The sequence below is a fragment of the Lagopus leucura genome, unplaced genomic scaffold, assembly GCF_019238085.1.
Source record: "Lagopus leucura isolate 7727_CA_CO unplaced genomic scaffold, USGS_WTPT01 Super-Scaffold_100001, whole genome shotgun sequence".
Taxonomy (NCBI): domain Eukaryota; kingdom Metazoa; phylum Chordata; class Aves; order Galliformes; family Phasianidae; genus Lagopus; species Lagopus leucura.
The window spans coordinates 25,834,697-25,853,287 of NW_024962262.1; the positions used below are offsets into that span (position 1 = coordinate 25,834,697).

General features: G+C 36.8%; 1 protein-coding gene across 10 annotated transcripts in view; it reads left to right on the plus strand.

Annotated features, from left to right (window-relative positions):
* LMO7 (LIM domain 7) overlaps positions 1-18,591 on the plus strand; it is a 128,945-nt gene that overhangs the window by 28,974 nt on the left and 81,380 nt on the right. For all 10 annotated transcript variants that reach the window (XM_042866395.1, XM_042866399.1, XM_042866396.1 and 7 more), the window contains exons 2-3: positions 4,882-4,952; positions 8,493-8,562. In XM_042866395.1, the coding sequence (XP_042722329.1) occupies positions 4,882-4,952; positions 8,493-8,562 (141 nt within the window). The remainder of the gene's footprint in view (positions 1-4,881; positions 4,953-8,492; positions 8,563-18,591) is intronic.

Genomic DNA, 18,591 nt, shown 5'->3' on the forward strand with positions numbered 1-18,591 from the left:
GATGATATAAATGCCTACACTGTAGGGAACCTGCTTTAGTAAAAGGGTTGGAGTTGATAATCTCCAGGAGGTCCTTACCAACCATATGAGTCTGTGATTCTCTTCTCAGGGCCCTAAATTCAGGAGTCTTGAGAAGCAGGTCCTGCTTGAAATGAGTTGTTCTTTTCCAATTTTGGCTTTCAGAAAGCTAGTAACCTCTATGGTTTGGCTGTTTGCTGCAAAGCCAAAGCTTTTTTACCCAAATGGTGGCCTCTCTCATTTTGCTACTTGTGTGTTCAAGATTAGGTACAGCAATGCTCTGAATATTGTTCCTATCATCTGCCCTCGGGGAGAGGTTTGAGAAAATGAATCAACTACTGCAGAAAACCATGGCAATGTTAGACTTCTTACGAAATTCAGAGAGGAAGAGCATTGTCAGTTTCTTGAAATCTTGCTTGTTGGCTGTAGGTGTAGCCTACATAACTCTTGTGCATATTACTGTACACAGTAAGAGTGCAGTTTGGAAATGATGTTTTGGGTGGTTAGAGCCAAGTGAGTGTTGTAAATGGAGATAAATAATGTGGAGATCATGTAATGATGGAATCACATGCCCTGGTAACCTGATCCAGATTTTTTGGTACTTGGGGAAAAAAGAGGGGAAAAAGGCCATTAACAAGGTAATATTTCAGACAGTGACACGTATGTGATGTGATCTCTCCTTTCCTTAGTTAATGGCACAGGCCCAGCTCTGCTGAGGCAGGCAGTGTGGTGGAACCCAGGGAACCTGGCAGGCGTAACTGAAATCCTGCAGCAGGGGCTTTGCCATGACATTACATTTGTATCACTGCCCTGGTTCTTTACAGCATGTTAGTCATTCTCTCTGCAGCACAGTGTTAAGCTTGGCTTTTGTTGCTGCAGACTTAGTTCAAGACATGAAGTTCATAAATCAGTTTGGTGTACTTAAGATCACTGTCTGATAAATTGCTTGCTTTCTGAGATCTTTGTGTGATTCTATATTAAGGCTATTTCTACCTCATATTGTTTGGTTCTTGTCTTGAATCTTCCATCCCTAACCTATTGGTTTACAATGTGGTGTTGAGCACTTCACACTGATGTAATTAGTATTTCTTTAGTATTTCTTTAAAATCAATGTGTGAGGTCCTTAATCAACTTGAGGTTGTGTGGTCTGAAAGTGGCTTATCGGAGGAGCTGTGAACAAGACCAAGAGAGCAGGACTTAGGAAATTTGAGCTTCAGAGTAGACAAATGGCTGGTGAGTTCTTAGGTGTTCTGTGGTATTGCTTCATTCAGGCCATGATTTGGGTATGATAAAATGCCTTCCTCTTAGGTTTGAGCAGCTAACTTTTTTGTGATGGGGGAACAGTTAACCAGTGTGTCCAGGTATGTTAAGTGAGGTGTTCTTGTTTTCTACTGAATGGGGAGAGTCTGGCTGTAGTGTTTTCACCACAGCAAAATTAAGGTAATAAAGCTGCTGGTCTTTTGCATTTTGTGAGGGGTGTGTGTGTGTGTGTGTGTGTGTGTGTGTGTGTGTGTGTGTGTGCATGTGAAGCCAACCCATTGGAAACCTACAGCCCTGTATGACAGCAGTCTCTCTTGTGGTGCATTCAAATTGGTGTAAACCATGGAAGCAATTTGATGCAAACTCGGTGTTGCCTGTTACCACTGAAAGAGTTTTCCATGTTTAGTGGCTTTTAGGGCAAGACAACATATGACCAGCTTTATTTGTCCTCCAGCAGGACAAGCCAAAGAAGTGTACTCATTGTTAATTTTGGTTCTGTGACATATAATTAAGATATTTTTCTGCACCATGTTCTTTTTGTTCAGTCATGCCATCTTGTGAGTGGTTGGTCTTTGGTTATGTTTTCTTGAATTGCCACCTCCTAAAGAAATCACTGCAAACCTGAAGTTAAATTAGCCCTCTCCACGTATGTGTAAGCATTTAATTTACTTGCAGTTTGAAGTAAATTGCTTGGATTTGGCAATTGCCAAGTTACAAAGTATTTGGGGACGCCTTCCTACAAAACTGAAACCAAACTGTTTTATAAGAGCAATTAAATGTGATTTATGGTCTGGTCTTTAATTATGTCTTTGCCTTCTTTATATTAAAAACAACAAGCAAAAAAACAAACAAACGAAAAAAACAACCAAACAAACAAAAACAGCAAACAAACATAGAAGGAAGCCAAATGAAGGAAAGGAGAGAGAATTTAGGAGACTGTGTTCAGACATGGATAAAAACCACTTTTGGCAGATATTCTTTTTATTGTTTGAATCACATGGCTTAAGTGGTTGACAAATTATCCAAAATCAATTCCGACAATTACATAAGAGTACCACTCCCAGTATAACCAGTTTTAATGAATAAACAGTGACTCACAAATAGCAGACATTGTTTGAAGATGTAGTATCTTGGGGTGGGATTTATTTTGTCTTACTCACATCCTTAGAAGCTAGGGAAATCTGCGCCGATCCATGGCTTTCCAATTTTTAATGGTACCTTGTTGCTATGTAGACTACAATAGCTAGAGCCATGATTGGTGCCTTGCAATGAGTATAAGCTGGATGAAAGTCCTTTCTGAGAAAATATCTCTGTCTCTGTGTGACAGCTTAGCTTAAAATGGAGCACAGTTCTTTTTTTTCTTTTCTGGCATCAACAAATTCAAGGTGTTGTGCAACTGGGAAAATATTTCAGTTTTAAGCCATCGATATTAAATTGTTTATTGAGAATATCTCTTAACTACTTAATTATTACTTATCCTTTGTAAATCAATATTGATAAAAACTAACTTGGCAGTTCTGATACCTTTTATTTTTATGTCAACAAACCACAGTCTTTAAAATCTATGAATTGCGATGTCAGTCTGACTGCTCCATCCTATACACCAAATCAACACTGATTTCCTCAATGGCTGCGTAAATAACTTAGTCAAAAGGCTTTCAGTGCAATGACTCCCTGTGATAATGTAATTTTAAGAGTCTGTACAGTTAACACTAGAATTTGCAATTTTGTGCCGAAACTGGACTCTCTTGAAGTTGAAGAATGCTTCTAGCTAGCTGGGGTTGACAGAAAGCTTTGTGGCAGTCGAAAGTACTCTGTGCCTCTTTTTTTTTTTTTTTTTTTTTTTTTAATTTGCTTAGAAATTACCTAAGGAAGTGCCATAGAAATATTATTATTATACCTTGAAGTGTAGCACTATTGAGGTCTGAAGGATCTGTGCTGAAGTTTAGTGTCTCTTCAGTTATATTTCCTCCCTGACTTCTTAGTATAATGTCTTAGTGACCTCCTTATCTATGTGCAGTTCTGATTATTTGTTTATTTTTAAGGAATTTCAGCATGAAGGTTGTTCCCAGATATCTAAGTCATTGCAGTTTTGAGATGGGCCCAACTCTGGCCAGTGACATTCGGGTAAAGGAAACACCTCACTGCATATTGTGTGCATGACTTAGGAATGAATTGTTTGCATTAAACCAAACAAATGTACTATGTAGTCCCATAGATGTCAGAAAAATCTCTAAAATGAGAATAAAGTTTGGCCTCTTTAAAAGTTGGTTGGGGTCTTATGGGTTAAAAAAAAAGAAATTAAAATCGGAAGATGTTCGTAACGTCTAATTTTTTTTCTCTACAGCGATTGAAGTTCAAGTTGTTGAATTTGAAAAACAAGCAACTTTTTTTTTTTTTTAACATAGCTTAAGTCCAAGGATTCTGGTGACAGTATATGTTCCTCTAGCAATTTATGAAAAATAACAGGGTGATAATTTAGCAGGTCCTTAAAGCACTGTGTCTTCTCCTTTGCTCTTTCACCAGGCATTGCTCATTTGTTTCACCACTAATTTCTTTAATTACTGTGGCAAGTAGCAACTGTTGGTCTGGATGCACATAGATTCCACAACACTTTTAATTGTGTGCCTGAAGTCCTGTGCAGCACTGGGGATGGTCAGGATCCTCAAAAGGAATTTTATGACAAGCTAATGCCTGAACCTGGAGACCCCTAAACTAACAAAAATAAATGCTTTTCTTTGTTTGATTTCTGTATGTAGCTGGAATAAAACTCTGTTTCGAAAAACTTTTCTCCCTTCCTGAGTTGTGTGTGGGCTACCAATTTGGGTGTTGATAAAGGAACCTTTGCTCCGGGGAAACCAAGTAAGAAGAATCCAAATGAATTTAAGCCTAAGAGATCACCAATGTATCACTCTTCACTTGAGATGGAGTGAATTAATACCAGGAGCATTTGCTCTTATGTGGAAAACAGCTTTGTTGAAAACCTATAGGCAATAGTTTTGGCTTCGGGTGCCTTAAAGTCCTTTGTTTGACATTCTTGTTCATTGCTTTTCACCTTGTATATGAAAAGTAGCCCCACTAGTATAGTCTTACTGTTTTCCAGCTAATAGGTGTTTATGTACATGTGGTAATAAAGACTTGCCAGAGAGGTTCTTCAATCACACTGCCTTAGATGCAAGTGGCAGGGAAAAAATAAAGGTAATATATTTCATGCTGGGTAACATGAGTGTTCAAGATGTGAAATGAAGTAGAAGATTTAAATGAGAAAAGACTCCACACTTTTTTTTCTTTATGCTTCTGTTTCAGATTTCTTTTATGCTTTCCAGTATAGCTAGTATATAGAAAATTTAGAAAACAAGTATGCCCACATGATTTAGCTGAAGATTGATTTGCACCAGCAGAAACTATTTGAAGATGTTAAATCTGACTTTGAGGCACAACTGTTTTAGAAAACTTTTTATCTTGAAATTAATACAAGAAAGTAGTGCATACTGTGAAGTACGTGTTGAACTGAAGTTTTTTTTTTTTACTTCTCCATTTTTCTTTCTCATCCTGATTTTTGTATGCATGTCTCAAATTGACTTCTAATTCTTATTTTTGTAGACAGTTACTGGGAAAAGCTTTGGAACCAAAGACTTTAGAGCAGCTTTAGAAAATGGAGTCCTGTTGTGCGAGTGAGTATTGACTTATTATATAGAAATGCTTCAGTTTCTATCAGCCTCTTTCCTTCTTGGCCTGGTTGTTTTGAGTTAAGTGCCAACAATGTATTAAACTGCATGGTTTTTTTATCCTTGTTTGAAAGCTGTTCTTCCTTCCCGTGGCAAACGTCCACTTTCTGGATCTATGTATTCCATGTGTTGTCCAACACATTTATCTTAGCTGGAGCATTGTGCTGATCCTCTGGCCTTTGCTTAGTTTTATTGCTTATAATGCTCTTAGTGCTACTGGACTTTCTCTTCAGCTTATGCAAGGTGGTGTGGCCAGTGACTGTGATGGAAGTACTCAGTTACTTATATAATCACTGTTGTTTTGTTTTGCCTGCTTCAAGTAAAAGAATCATTGTGAACCCCTTGTTTTCTAAATCCTGAAAGACAGTGATTCTTCCCAGAAAACCTGATACCAAAAAAGTAGTTTATTTCAATAATGAATGTGATTAAATCATAAATTAAAAGTAAGTTTAGGCCTCTGCTTTGGTTTTTTTTTTTTTTTTTTTTTTTTTTTTTTTTTTTTTTTAGTAATACTAATTTCTGAAATTTCTCTTTAGTATAAAATAGAAAAGGAGTTATTTGGCCATCTTGCAATCACATCCAAGTACGTCATTAACATTATCTATAGGATGTCACTTGGCATACTCAAAGGCAACTTAAAATCATAAAATGTTGCAGCCCAGGTTTCAGTAGCATTTGGACTGAACTAGTTACTGCTTTCAACAGCAAACAGTACTCAGACCTCAGCTTTTTCTAGAACACTTTCTCAAAAAAGCTTTCTTTATTTATGTATATTATAGACTTGGCAATAATGAGACTTGTCAGGTTTCGCTAGTAGACTGAGTCACAGGTATAAAACATCCACTCATCAGGTCTATCTGTAATTGGTTTTATACTTATTAGAATAATTTTCCAAGGCTGAAACTGGTGTTAACCACCTTCTATTTTAAGGAAATATAGGTGTAAGTGTCCCATTCAAAGACTACATTGGACATTTAAAAATGCCTTGTATCTTGGAGGTATCCATTATCAGTTCAGCCATTTCAGAAAATATTTATGAAGGTGTAATTCTCTGTTTTTTATTTATTTGTTTCAGTGTGTATCACAATAACCAAAGTAAATGCAAAACAGGCAACATTCCCACATCTTTACTTCTGTAAATGTTATTCGATTTCCTATTTGTTCTCTCCTTATTTTTTTTCCTTTGGGCACTTCACTTTTCAGACTATCTTGCTAGTTGCTTCTGTAATTGTCTTTTTGGTGTGAGGGGGTGTTTTTGTTTTTCTTTTTTAAGACTGAATGGTTTTGTAGGGATGGAAGTTTTATTTTTTTGTTGCTTATGTAATCACATGTGAACTATATTGACTGTGGTAATAAAACAGCTATTGCTTTAACAAGAAGCTACTTCCTTACTTGATGTATCTACTTAGTGGGGATGTGTGTATTGTATTCAGCTGTAACTTTTAAATCAAGTCTTTAAGCAATGGCAATGAACTGATTAACTCTTTGATATCTTCATTGTTGACACTTATTTGGCAAAAGAATATGAGCATCCATCTGCCAAATGCAGATCAGTTAAATTTATCTGTAATTAACAGCTACATGTGAGAAAAACATGCAGTAATTTCTTCATCTGAGCAGTTTTCTTCAGGAGTCATGTAGCAATCTTTAAAGGAAAAGACATCTAATTATACTGCACTAAATCATACAGCTGTTCTCCTGTATCATAACTTTTAAATTTGACATACCTTGAAGTACAAAGGTAAGTGATTTCCGTAAGAGTTCACTGGAAATGGAAAAGAACAAAATATGGAAGACTTTCAAATGTCCAGTTTTCAGCAAAGTAAAGAAAACAGAAGATATTAAATAATGGAGATAAACTAGCCACAGCATTGCATGTTGCCTTGGTTTCCCCTGGCATGACTTGTTTAATTTACACAGATACATTATCACTGGAGGTGATATATATGGCTTATACAGATCAAATCTATACTTTCACCACTTATTCTAGTGGCAGCTCAGTTAGCTTGTTTGACTTACTGACCAGTATGTGTGTCAACTGACTAATCAGTTGACAAAATAAATCCTTTTACATTATACTGGATCTCCTGTTTAGAGGAAGGAAGTTTTCTGTTACATGCTACTTTGTGTTCTGAAGCACATAAAGCAAATATGTAATGCATTTGGAAGAAAACAGTAGCTTTTTTTTTTTTTTTAATTTCTTTTTTTCTTTTCTCTTGATGGAAAAGTCACCAAGTGTATTTTGTTTGATAACAATGAAGCTGAAACATCTCAGGATCTGTTACCTTTGTTTCTTATTCTGCAGGTGCTTAGAAATCTCTTCCATTTCATTATGTATGCATAAACTCTGTTCTTTTTGTTTATTTTCCAAATATATTTTTTGAGCAAAGGAGAAAGAAGAGAGAAAAAAAAAAAAAGCCTTTTCCCTTGTATAATTTTAAACTTCTGGAGCTGACTCTGCTTTGGTGTGGGTAGATCACAAAACCCAATTGATGTTTTGTGTGGTTAACGGGTCTGGCCAAACAAGCAGCAACAAGGAGAGGGAGCAAGTCCAAATTCCTCAGATGTAGGTGGATAAAGCCTACAGGGTGTCATGAGGTCCAACCTCTTTGTTGGTCCAGTGGTCTAGTGTATATTTCAGTGAATCATGGGATTTCCTTACCAACATGACTGAGAACCTGGGAATAAAGGTGCAAGGAATACCTTGCCTTGTCCTCAATGCATGACAAGATGTGCATCTATTCTGTTTTTCAGTTTTATTGTAAATTCTATATGAAGTACAGGTGATATTGTGAGGCTCAGTCCTCCTGTCCAACTGGAAAACAAAACAAAACAAAAAAATAACTTGCATGTGTAAAATATTTACAAAAAAATATTGTTGTAGACATCATACTGGGGCTGGTAGCATATGAAATCTGAGCTGGTTTCCTACGGGAATATCAGACCTCTTACAAGGAACACTGAAAATTAATGTTTTTATATGTATTCTTCTGATAAAATTTGATATAGAAGATATGAAAAATCTTTAAATGTGAAATTTCAGTCTAGTTAACATCACCACCAATTTAGCAGAAACATAGAATCACCAATTGTAGAATCAACACATTTGGAAAGACCTCAAAGATCATCCAGTCCAACCAGTTAAACATAAATTCATTTATCCTTGTATCCGCCTATCTGCTTCTGTTTTTGTTTTTTTTTCTTTCTTTCTTACTCTGCCTTTATCAACCATCTTATTTTTATGACTTTTCCGTTTTTGCTTCTATAATCTTCTATTGTTGATTTTTGTTTTTTGGTAAACTGACTTAAAAATAAAAATAATAATAATAATAATAATAATAATAATAGGGGCATGTGTTAATAGATTCAGATTTATTTGATTCAAGTCATAGGAGTGAGTAATGCATGCAAAGTTTTTCTTAGTAAGCAATGATATTCAGACTTAAATAAAATTATGTAACATAAATTCATATGATTTCTTTGTAGTTTGATTAACAAGATCAAACCTGGCATTGTTAGGAAGATAAATCGTCTGTCAACTCCAATTGCTGGCTTGGTAAGTAATGACAGCAAATCTAATATCTGTGGTATGACTCCATGCTCTGCTTAATTAGTGCTTGATAAGCACCCTCTTGCCTGTTGGTCTCACCATGGACTCATTAAAAAGCCTACCAAGTGTACAGGATTATACTTTGAATTTCATTTTTGATCAACATGTTACCACTTACACATTAAATTGGAAAGCAAAGATTATCCTTACAATGATCTGAATCTGTAACTTGAATCAACTTGTCACTCTATGGAGCTTCATCATCCCTATATCAAGCACTGGTGGCTCCTGAGCACAAGCCTATACGGCATTACCTTTCTTTATTCAAAGGCTGATGTTGCATTATACTCACAAACCACTTCAGAATCCCCTCTGTTAGGGAAAGAACAAGCTAAGGAATATTTCTTGCAACCTGATTATTTTTAGAAGCTGCTTCTCCCCACCCCCAGTAAAGCCTAGGTTGCATTAAAATAACTCTGCAGAAATCTCTCTTAAGGCTTCACGTAAGAGATTTAGCAGAAGATATTGTGGCTGAAAATCGTCTGCAGAGGGGGGGAAAAGTAACGCATGGAATCATTTACACAGGAAATTTAAGAATTCCTGTATGCTATTTGGTAAATGTGCTGGTCAGAGACCACACACTGAATTTTTTAGCCATTTAGGATCAGAAAACCTTTAAGAGGGTAAGCAAATTGAATTCTTTTTTGCCGTTTTTTTTCCAGATAAATTAGCCTTCTAAGTTATTCCTAACTTATAGGATAACTGTCTCTTAGTCCTGTGGCCAAAACTTCTTTTTTAAAAGACACAAAGCAAACAGGGATATGTATGTGATTCCTACCAGAAGCAGAAGATTCCACCTTATGGTAAATATGCAATCATAATGTTAGGGGAAGTTTCCTGATTTTGTAAAAGGAGTAGAAGACAAAATATCTCTAGAACTTCAGTTGAGGGCATAGGACAGCAAACATCTGCTTTTGCATCAGCTATGCAATTCTTTAGAGGAAACTGTATTTAACTTGGCTAGAGGTCATAAGATTGGGTTAACTTGCCATACATTATTGTACAAGCTCAGAAAGTCCATTTCCACATCAAATGAATGTGCAAAGTATTAGTTGCCTTTGTCCTGGAAAGCTCAGGGTATTATGCTTGTGAATGAGTGCTGCACATTCTTTTCCTGTGAAGCATCCAAAAAGAGAACTCAAAATGATTCTGGGGAAGATGGTACTGTTATTTTATCAGTCACTTGATTGCCTGAATTGCCTCTGAAGTAACCATCTGTCCAGACTGAAAACCATAGGCTAGATTTCATTTTTTGTGGTGTCGTGTTGTCTTGAACTATGAAATGGAATACCTTTTTTAATTTCACATGGTTCTTTTGTTGTTTACAGACACGCAAATTTGGAGTATTCATTAGGTGTTTAGCTCTCTTTTCTTATTTGGTGTGTGTATCATTGTTACTAGTTCCTACAAGTCTTCAAAAAGAAAAGGGAGGAAGGGTGAATGAATAAACCATGACCATCCACTGCTATTGTTGTTATTATTAAAGTACCACTTAAAGGTGGTCCTTGAGACAGCGGATATTTTGTGTTAACCTGTGGAAATAGTTTTACAGAAATACTTTGGTTTCAGAACATTGTGATTATGATGGCAATAACGGGTATGTGTGTATGTATGTCTTCCGACTTGAGAGTGTCATGCTAATTTAAACAGCTTTGGAGAGTTCAGCTTTCATCCCTGAATGTATATAACTCATACTAAAACCTACAGTTCTGTGCATTTGTAGAAACACAAGCGTTAGTACCTGCTAGGTTTAGAATATTGCGGCTGATGAACTGCAGGATTTATGGATGGAAAGGATTCACATTCAACAACTTCTACTGAAAATTTCTCTGCTTTACTTTCCAGTATAGAAAAGCAAGGTTTATTGTGCTCCTAAGTGTAGAGCTTGCCAGGAACTATCTGGTTTGCTTGCTATGTTCTGGAAATACTTTCACTGCTTGTTAGTTGATTCTCCCACAAGTCAGCTTCTAGACTGTGTTTTCCATGGCTTCATGTACACTTCTACAACTCTCACTTCTGCTGTATTCAGTGTCTTTCAATCTTACGTTAATTGCTCCCCACCAGACCTTTATAAGATTTGGAAACCTTACTGGTAGGGGGACTTTTTTTTTTTTCCATCTGTTCCAAAAACAGATGGAAATTTTAACTTCAAGAGGTAGAATTTATTTCTAAAGGATAAACAGATGCTACAACTTGCATTTGAGTCTTTGATCATTTGATCATGTTCTCTCTACAGCTTCTTCACAGTCCTTTTGGACCTTGGAATTTCTTCAGATTTTCTTTCTTTCTCTAGGGAGTTAATGCATTTGACTTTTCTTTTCTCTCTCCTCTGAAGTTCTGTTTGCTTCAAATGCGTGACAGTTTTCTCAGCAGTATAGAAGTACAATGCTCAACATAAGTATCTGGTTGAATCTCCAGAAGGGGTTCATTATGTTGTTTGTCTTTGTAGTTATTCTGAAAACAAATTTCTTGAGTAAAATAGGAAATGAAAGCCTGTGTGAATAGCAAAAGAGTCTGGGTTTTATGGTATATTGTGTGCTATACTTTTTAAAATAGAGGTAGGTGACTGAGATGTGTTTTTTTTTGTTGGTTTTATTTTATAAATTAAGTGAATTATTAATTTATTTCACTTGCTTTTGGAACCCTTTAATTCTCAAAAACCTAACAGAAACTTGACATTAGAAGGATCATCTAAATTCCAAGCTCATTTTAGTCAACTGAAAGTAAGCTTCAGCCTGCATTGCTAGTGTGGTTATACTGATCGCTAGTTTGATTATAGTGCGGTTTAGTAACTATGGGTGTGGATCTCAGTGGTTCAGGTATAATCGTGATGGAAGGGATAAATAAATACATGTCTTGATGATTAAACACTGAAATGAAACTTGGCATTCAGTTAATAGAAGTGCTGGTACTGGGCAAACTTAAAAATTCTTTAAGCTGGTGCTGCAATGCTGATGTTCCATTTTTTTTTTTTTGTTGGAGACATGTGTCCCCCATGGCTTGTGTGACAGCTAATAGTTGTTTTAACCCTTTTTTAAAAAAAAAAATATTTTTTTCTATCTTTGATTCATGTGTGTTTGTTTGGAAAACTGAACTTAGCCATTGAGGGATGAGACCACAACCAAAGTTCTTGAAGACAAATGGCAGTAGCAGGAAATAGAGGGCTGAACAGATCCATCTCCTGATGGTGACAAGAAGCACTTAGGCCAGCCCTCAAGTTTAACTCTTATTCCAGCAGCAAGTAACAGGGCTTGGCTGCTGGAGACACCTGCTGTGACAGCTGCCCATTTTACAGAGCAGTGTGCCCATTTGGGTTAGTCCTAGCTCAATGCCAGCTTGCCCAGGTGAGTTCCTGTGTAGCCGTCTCTGATTTCCTTGTCATTCTTGGTCAGTGATGAGTGACCAAGGAAATTGTCAGTCACTCGGGGGGGGTCCCTGAGCTACAGCACGTGCAGCCACCAAGGTACAAAGGACTAATTCCATCGGTAGCTGCAGAAGGCTGTGGCTTGCAGCAGGTTGATTTTTAACAGCATGCAGTGGGTTTCAGAAAGAGCGATGTGCTTTTGCAGGATTCCTGAGGGGAATTCTCTTGTGCTTGACTGCTTTGATTTCCTTTAAAAAGACAGTGAAGGCAATAAACACCACTACACTGAGAGAATGCCATTTGTTAAAGACTTTTTTTCTGAAATATTATATGGCAAGTGAAGAACAAGTTTCTGTGTATCTTTCCAATTGTGTAAGATAAAAGAGCAATCCATGTATTTTCCCCAGTACAGCAGAGTAGGCAAGCAAACTAGTACTGAGTAGCTGTTTGTGAAGCTCTTTGGCATTTCTGGGGCATGTGATCCAGGTAACTGAAGGATCAGAGATTTGTGGAAGATGAATTGCATTGTACAAGATAATGAAAGTTCAGCCTGCCTTAAATCTACTTTTTGTGGTCCATGCTTATTTCATATAAACCTATGTCAGGGAGATGTGATTTAAAGAAAATGACTTGCATTGATGAATCTTGCTGGGTTGATCTTATTCCCACTGCTTTGCTCCCATTATGGAGAAAACCCTGTTTATATTGATTTTAGAACAGCCTGAGTTATATCTAGACAAAGAATTACAAATTTATGACTTGCTCCATCTGCCAGCAAGATGGAGCTGTGCTTTGAATGTGAAAAATGAATAGCAGACCAATTTCTTCACATTCTGAAGAACTGCCTTATGCTAAAGAGCAATCCCCACTTCTCCTAGCACCGGGCACTGAAATAACGTCTTGGTTAGTGGATGCTTCATTCCTTTTGCTCTTTCCTCAGCCTGGTGTTCCTCCAAGGTTTCTGAGAAACTGGAGGATTTATTTTCCCTATGTTTTTTAATTCAAAGTGATTTTTTTTTTTTCCTAGCAACCCCCCTCTTCCTCTTTCCCCACCCCCTCTTCCCCCCCCCCCCAATAAAAAAGAAAGAAATACCTCTAATTATTAGTATTATGCATAAAAACAAGTATATTGTTTTTTCTTGCTGTATGTTGTTTTGAAGACTTTTTTTAAAAATGTCTTTTTCTTCTTTTTTTTTTTTTTTTTTTTTTTTTTTGTCCTTTAGTAGTGAAATGGGCAAGAGGAAAGAGTGGAACAAACTTTGCAGCCTTGAAGTTGTTTAATAAAACTTGCAAAATGATATGGCTTAGAATTCTCAGGGAGAAATAAAATTAATGCTTTGCTAAAGTACCACCACCAACCCCCACTCTAAAAACAAACAAACAAAAAAAAAAAAACCCAAAAAACAAACAAACAAAAAAAACAACCCAAAAACATACTCAATAAGCATGTGTTCTCTGCTTTTCAGCTTGAATCCCAGCATGTGAAGTGGTTTGCATATAATCAGACCAGGAAGAGCACTTTGTAGTCTGAATACATTTTCCATCAAGGCTCTCCTGAGCATTTTGAGACCCATCTTTGTCTGCAGTGCTTTTGTTCCTCAAAATACTTACTTTTCCAACTTAATTGGGCTGAACGAAGAATTTGAACTGAGATTGAAGCAGAAAAAATCATGAGATAATGGGAGGATAAGGCTAGCTTTTTTGCCTACCCTGCAATGTCCGGATCTAGGTGTTTAAGACCATCTACTTTTCCTTGCAGCTCCTGTTAGTAAAGTGGAAATGCAAAGCTTTGCTCTGCTCTGTGGTTGGGAAGTGCATCATCACATCATGATGGGCTGTGGTCAGACCACAGGGCAGAGTGGAGAGCTGTTGGTTTTAAGAATTGCAAATGCAGTGCAATCAACTTATTTTTATTTATCTAAGCTGATTTTTCATCTCAAATGAGTAGAGGTGCTGCCAACTAACCGTGTGAGAGCTGTATGAATGAGCACCAAACATCATCTTCATACAGTTCTTTATTTTAGCTTTGGCAAAAATGGCATTGGCTGGCAGGTTGTATTTTTTTGTGCGTGTGTGTGTGTGCGTTTTTACTTATTTATTGTGAGCTTTTGTTTCCCTTTCACACAAGAGAATGAAATTATTCACCTGTAAGCAGTTCTGGGTTTGAAGGTGTGCATCAGAGATGTTGGAGAGTAGGATTTTATTTTTGTTGTTCTAGCGCGTAACCAGGGTTGCTTTAGGGTGAAGAGTTACATTTCTGGTTCAGGTAGGCCAAGAAGCTCTTCAGACAAGTGCTACATAAACATCATTCCTTCTTTAATGCAATCCAGTATAACAACTGTGTTACATAATGCACTTTTTTTAATGTATCAGAAGGTATTCATTTGTCTTGCACACCAAAACAACTACCTGAAAAATCAAGGGAGAGCTACTTTGTTATGGACATCAACAGGTACCTCCTAAACCAGCAAGGTAGGGGATAATAAGGATAAGAAGGCAGAAATGTGGAAGAAAATTATAACAAAATGAAAGGGAGATAAAGATGGGGTGGAGAAGGTAAAACACTACCATGAAAAAAAAATATTTTTCTGAGCCTTTGTATCTAACACTTGGCAAACCTTGGAGCTGCCCTGGTATTTCCTTATCTGTTGTCATCGGGTAGAGCTGGCCAAAATTTTCTTTTCTGTGGGAATGTTTTCCTGACACAGCTTTTAATTGCTGCAGGGGAATGGCAAGTAAATGAAATTTTCACTTTGCTATAGGATGCTTTTAATCTTCATTATTTCATGTAGGATTTAGCTATGAATTTCCTTTGCTAAATTACTTAAACTCAAATTAGTCATGTTTTCCGATTAAAAAAAAATATATATATTAAATTTGATGTTTTTAATTCACATTCTTTTTAACAGAGATCTTTTAAAGCAGCTCTAATTCTCAAGTTCTTTGGAATCACTCCTTTGTGCTGAAAGTTCTGGTTGTATTTGCTTTGTCTTGCTGTCAACTCCTTGTTTTTTAATATAGCCTTTGCACAGCTCTGTGCTTCTGGTCTTCGTGTATTTCAGTGTTTTTTTTTTTTTTTTTAATAAGTTTTTTTGCTTATTCAATTTCTGTTCTAGAAATCAACTAGTGGGGATTACTTGAATAATATTAGTAGTACCTTGTGTGGTATGAGAATACCTCCTCTTTCTATTCTGTATGGAAAATGTGAAAGGACAAATGCACAAATGCATAAAAGCTATGTTGGTCTTGGTAAGAAAGCAAAAAACCAAAACCCACCACAAAACGCAAAAAACTCGCCAAAAATAAAGTCTTAAACCTGGATGGGGTTGCTGGTAGTGCAGCAACTAACAGTATCTTATATATTTCTTATAAGAAATAGCCTCATTATAAGTTTTGGTTGAGAGCCAACTAATGAGTTAATAACCGTCTAAGCTGCTCTGCTTGCTCGTCTAATGTTTCTTTTTGCAGTGACGAGAGGGTTGGCATACTGAGGGAGAGTTGTACTGAGGGATGTGGAATGTTGCTCATTCTCTGGAAGGTTTGATGTCACCTTCCTGACAAGTGCTAGGGCCCATCACAGCTAATGCAACTCTGAGCTCTGCCTCAAAGTCTGCTTCCACTGCACCACCTTTTCCTCGTGGCTGAGCTGTCTTGTGAATTGTATTCCTCTTTGGACTGTCAATTCAGAGGTAGGTGAGTGTGTGAGCAGCACTTTTACAAGGAGTGAAGTTGCATAAGTGCTTAATGTGCTCTTGCTTGCAAGCCAGTTAGACTGATGTTGCTTTTCATAAGGCAAAGCACAAGATGATGCATGTTTTTTCAGGGAAAAAAAATAATTATAATTCCAGTGTTCAAACAGAAGGCAGAGGTGTAATATTCCATTTTCTAGATGAGTGTGCTCAGAAAGTTGTTAAAGAGTTCAGAAGACAAGTAGTCAACAGGCTTGCAGCTACTTAGCACAATCTTTACTTATGTGGATGGAGATTTGTTTGCTTTACAGTGGCAATTATCATTTCTTGTGATTTTAATTCATAAATTTATGTCTAAAAGCTGAGCAGATCAGGGAGAAAGTGTAGTGGACATAGTTCTACAGAACTTGTGCTCTTCATTCACCTCCCATCACAACTGCTTTCCTTCATGAGGCACTCCATGAATTTTTAGGCAGAAATGCTCAGTAGCATTTCAGATGACAGAAAAATAAATCATTTTCCTCTTTATTGTAGTAGTTATCGATTTCGTTTCATTCAATATCCTTTTTATGCTGCAGGTAACAGAATTCTTACAAAAACTGTTACTTCCTGTTTTCCTGTTGGGATGTAAGACATTTTCAGTGAAGAAATTTATTTCTAAGCAATGATGTTTTGCTATCTCTTACTATTAAACTTGAGGTAATTTGAGTTGCTAAGTTCTCCATGCTTTTTCCTGTTTTTCTTTCTTTTTTTTTTTTTTTTTTTTTCTCCTCCAGATATTTCAGCCTTATGTGTAGCTTGAAACCTGTCTGCTCTGGTAAATGATATCATTAAACACTAAAGAGCATTTTAATGTGTAATGGTATTTGATGGCATTGTTTGCAATAACATCTCCAGACTTCACAAAGGCTTAAACTAAGTGAGGACTTCTGCACCACTGTTACCAAGTAGGTAACTGGGATGCACCTTAAGTATCTAGTTTTGTTCTGACAAGTCCAATTAGATGGGAGGGGAAATTTTTTTTCTTTGATCAGTGGTCCAGCTCTAGTGCTCAAACAAGTTTCCTGGACATAAAAGAATTTTATACTAGTCTAAGAAAATATCTTTTCACCTGGGAGGTGACACAGGGATGGTATCTCAAATAGATAGCCATGTCAAACAACTTTTCTTTTTTTAGCTAAGGAATTGAAGTTTATATTTTGTCAACAGTGTAAAAAAGGGCAATTGGACATTAGCTTGTACATCTCCAATGTAAAATTCGGGTACTACAGTTACCATTACTTCAAACTCCTGAGCAGACATTACTTAAAATCTGGGAGAATCATGGACAATAGAGCCTGTGGGCTGAAAATTCTGATCTTAAAAAAAAAAAAAAAAAAAAAAAAAAGTAAAAAAGTAAATTCATAAACTATGAAGCATTTTAGAAACCTGATCACTAAGAACTTCTTTAAATTCTTAAGCATATATTTTACCATAAAAGTCTTTTGAAATGTTACATCTCAAAGTGCTTTCCCTCAAGCAAGCAGAGCATGGGCAGTGCGAAATAAACCAGGAAAATCAGGACAGGGATAGAAATTTAACTCTCATAGATTGTACAGCTAAAGAAAACATGTTTGGAGCAAGTTCGAAAAACATCAAACTACAAATTAATAAATGTCAGGAGTAATGCAGGAATTGATAAGTATGTTCAAAAATCATTTTTGTTCTGCTTCTGCTGTCTTATGGGAAAGAGAAATATGGCTTGTATGAGTATACCCTTGTTAGACAATTAAGAAAAGAGATCTGTATACTAGAAAGGAAGTATGGCTATTAATAGTTGGAGATGATATTGTTCTGTAGTTTTTCAGTGCCTGATAGTGGGAGTATGTAATCACTGCAGTGGTTTACTGATGTTTTGTGCCCTTTTTCTTGAAAACATACGGCATGTTTCAGCCTTAGCTATGAATTTCCTTTAATTGTTTTTGGTTGTTGCTTAAACACTTTGAAATTTAGGGTGTGGGGAAAGGGGAGGTTGATGAAAACTCTTTGTGACATTTTTAGTAGCTGCTTAAAACTTCTATTGGGCAGAATGAAACCCATATGCTCTATTAAATTGACAGTGTTCTGGGAGGTGGTGACAGAATGAAATATATAAAGAGGATGTAAACGGGGAGAAATTGTATAGCGAGGACCCCGAGAAGTGCACACCCTGAGAAATGATGGTTCAGCTGCTAGGCTTGTTCTCTGGTCAGGGGATAGCAAGTACTGTGAATATTGGTTCATTACTGTGAATTGAAAGTAATATTTTAAATAAGATCATCTGTTTCAGACTGACACTTCCAATGAGTTACTGGAAAGAGATGTCATGGAGTGGCTTAAGTTGGAGAGGAAATTAAAGATCACCTTTTAAATTAAATCAGAGTTCTAAGCTGCTTGCCATAGGCAGATCTGCCACCCACTAGATTAGGCTGCCCAGGGCTGTATCCAAACTGTCCTTGAGCACCTACAGGGGTGGCACATCCACAGCTTCTCTAGACAACCTATTCCAGTACATCACTGCTGCAGTAAGATTTTTTCCCGTAACGTTTAGTCTAAATCTTCCCTCTTTTAACTTGAAACTGCTACCCTTTCTCTTATTGCTATCAGATATTTTACAAAGTCTGTCTCCTTCATGCTTGTGACTTCCATTTAAGTACTCAAAACCTACAATGAGGTCTCCCCAGAGTCTTCTCTTCTCCAGGCTGAAAGAGCCCAGCTGCCTCAGCCTTTCTTAACAGAAGAGGTACTCTAGCCCCCTGATCATCTTTATGACTCTCCTCTGGATCTGCTCCAACAACTCCATATCTTTCATGTGCTGGATGTCCCGGGCCTGGATGCAGTACTCCAGATAGGGCTTTACAAGGGCAGAGCAGTGGGGGGTAATCACAGAATGCTAGTTAATTA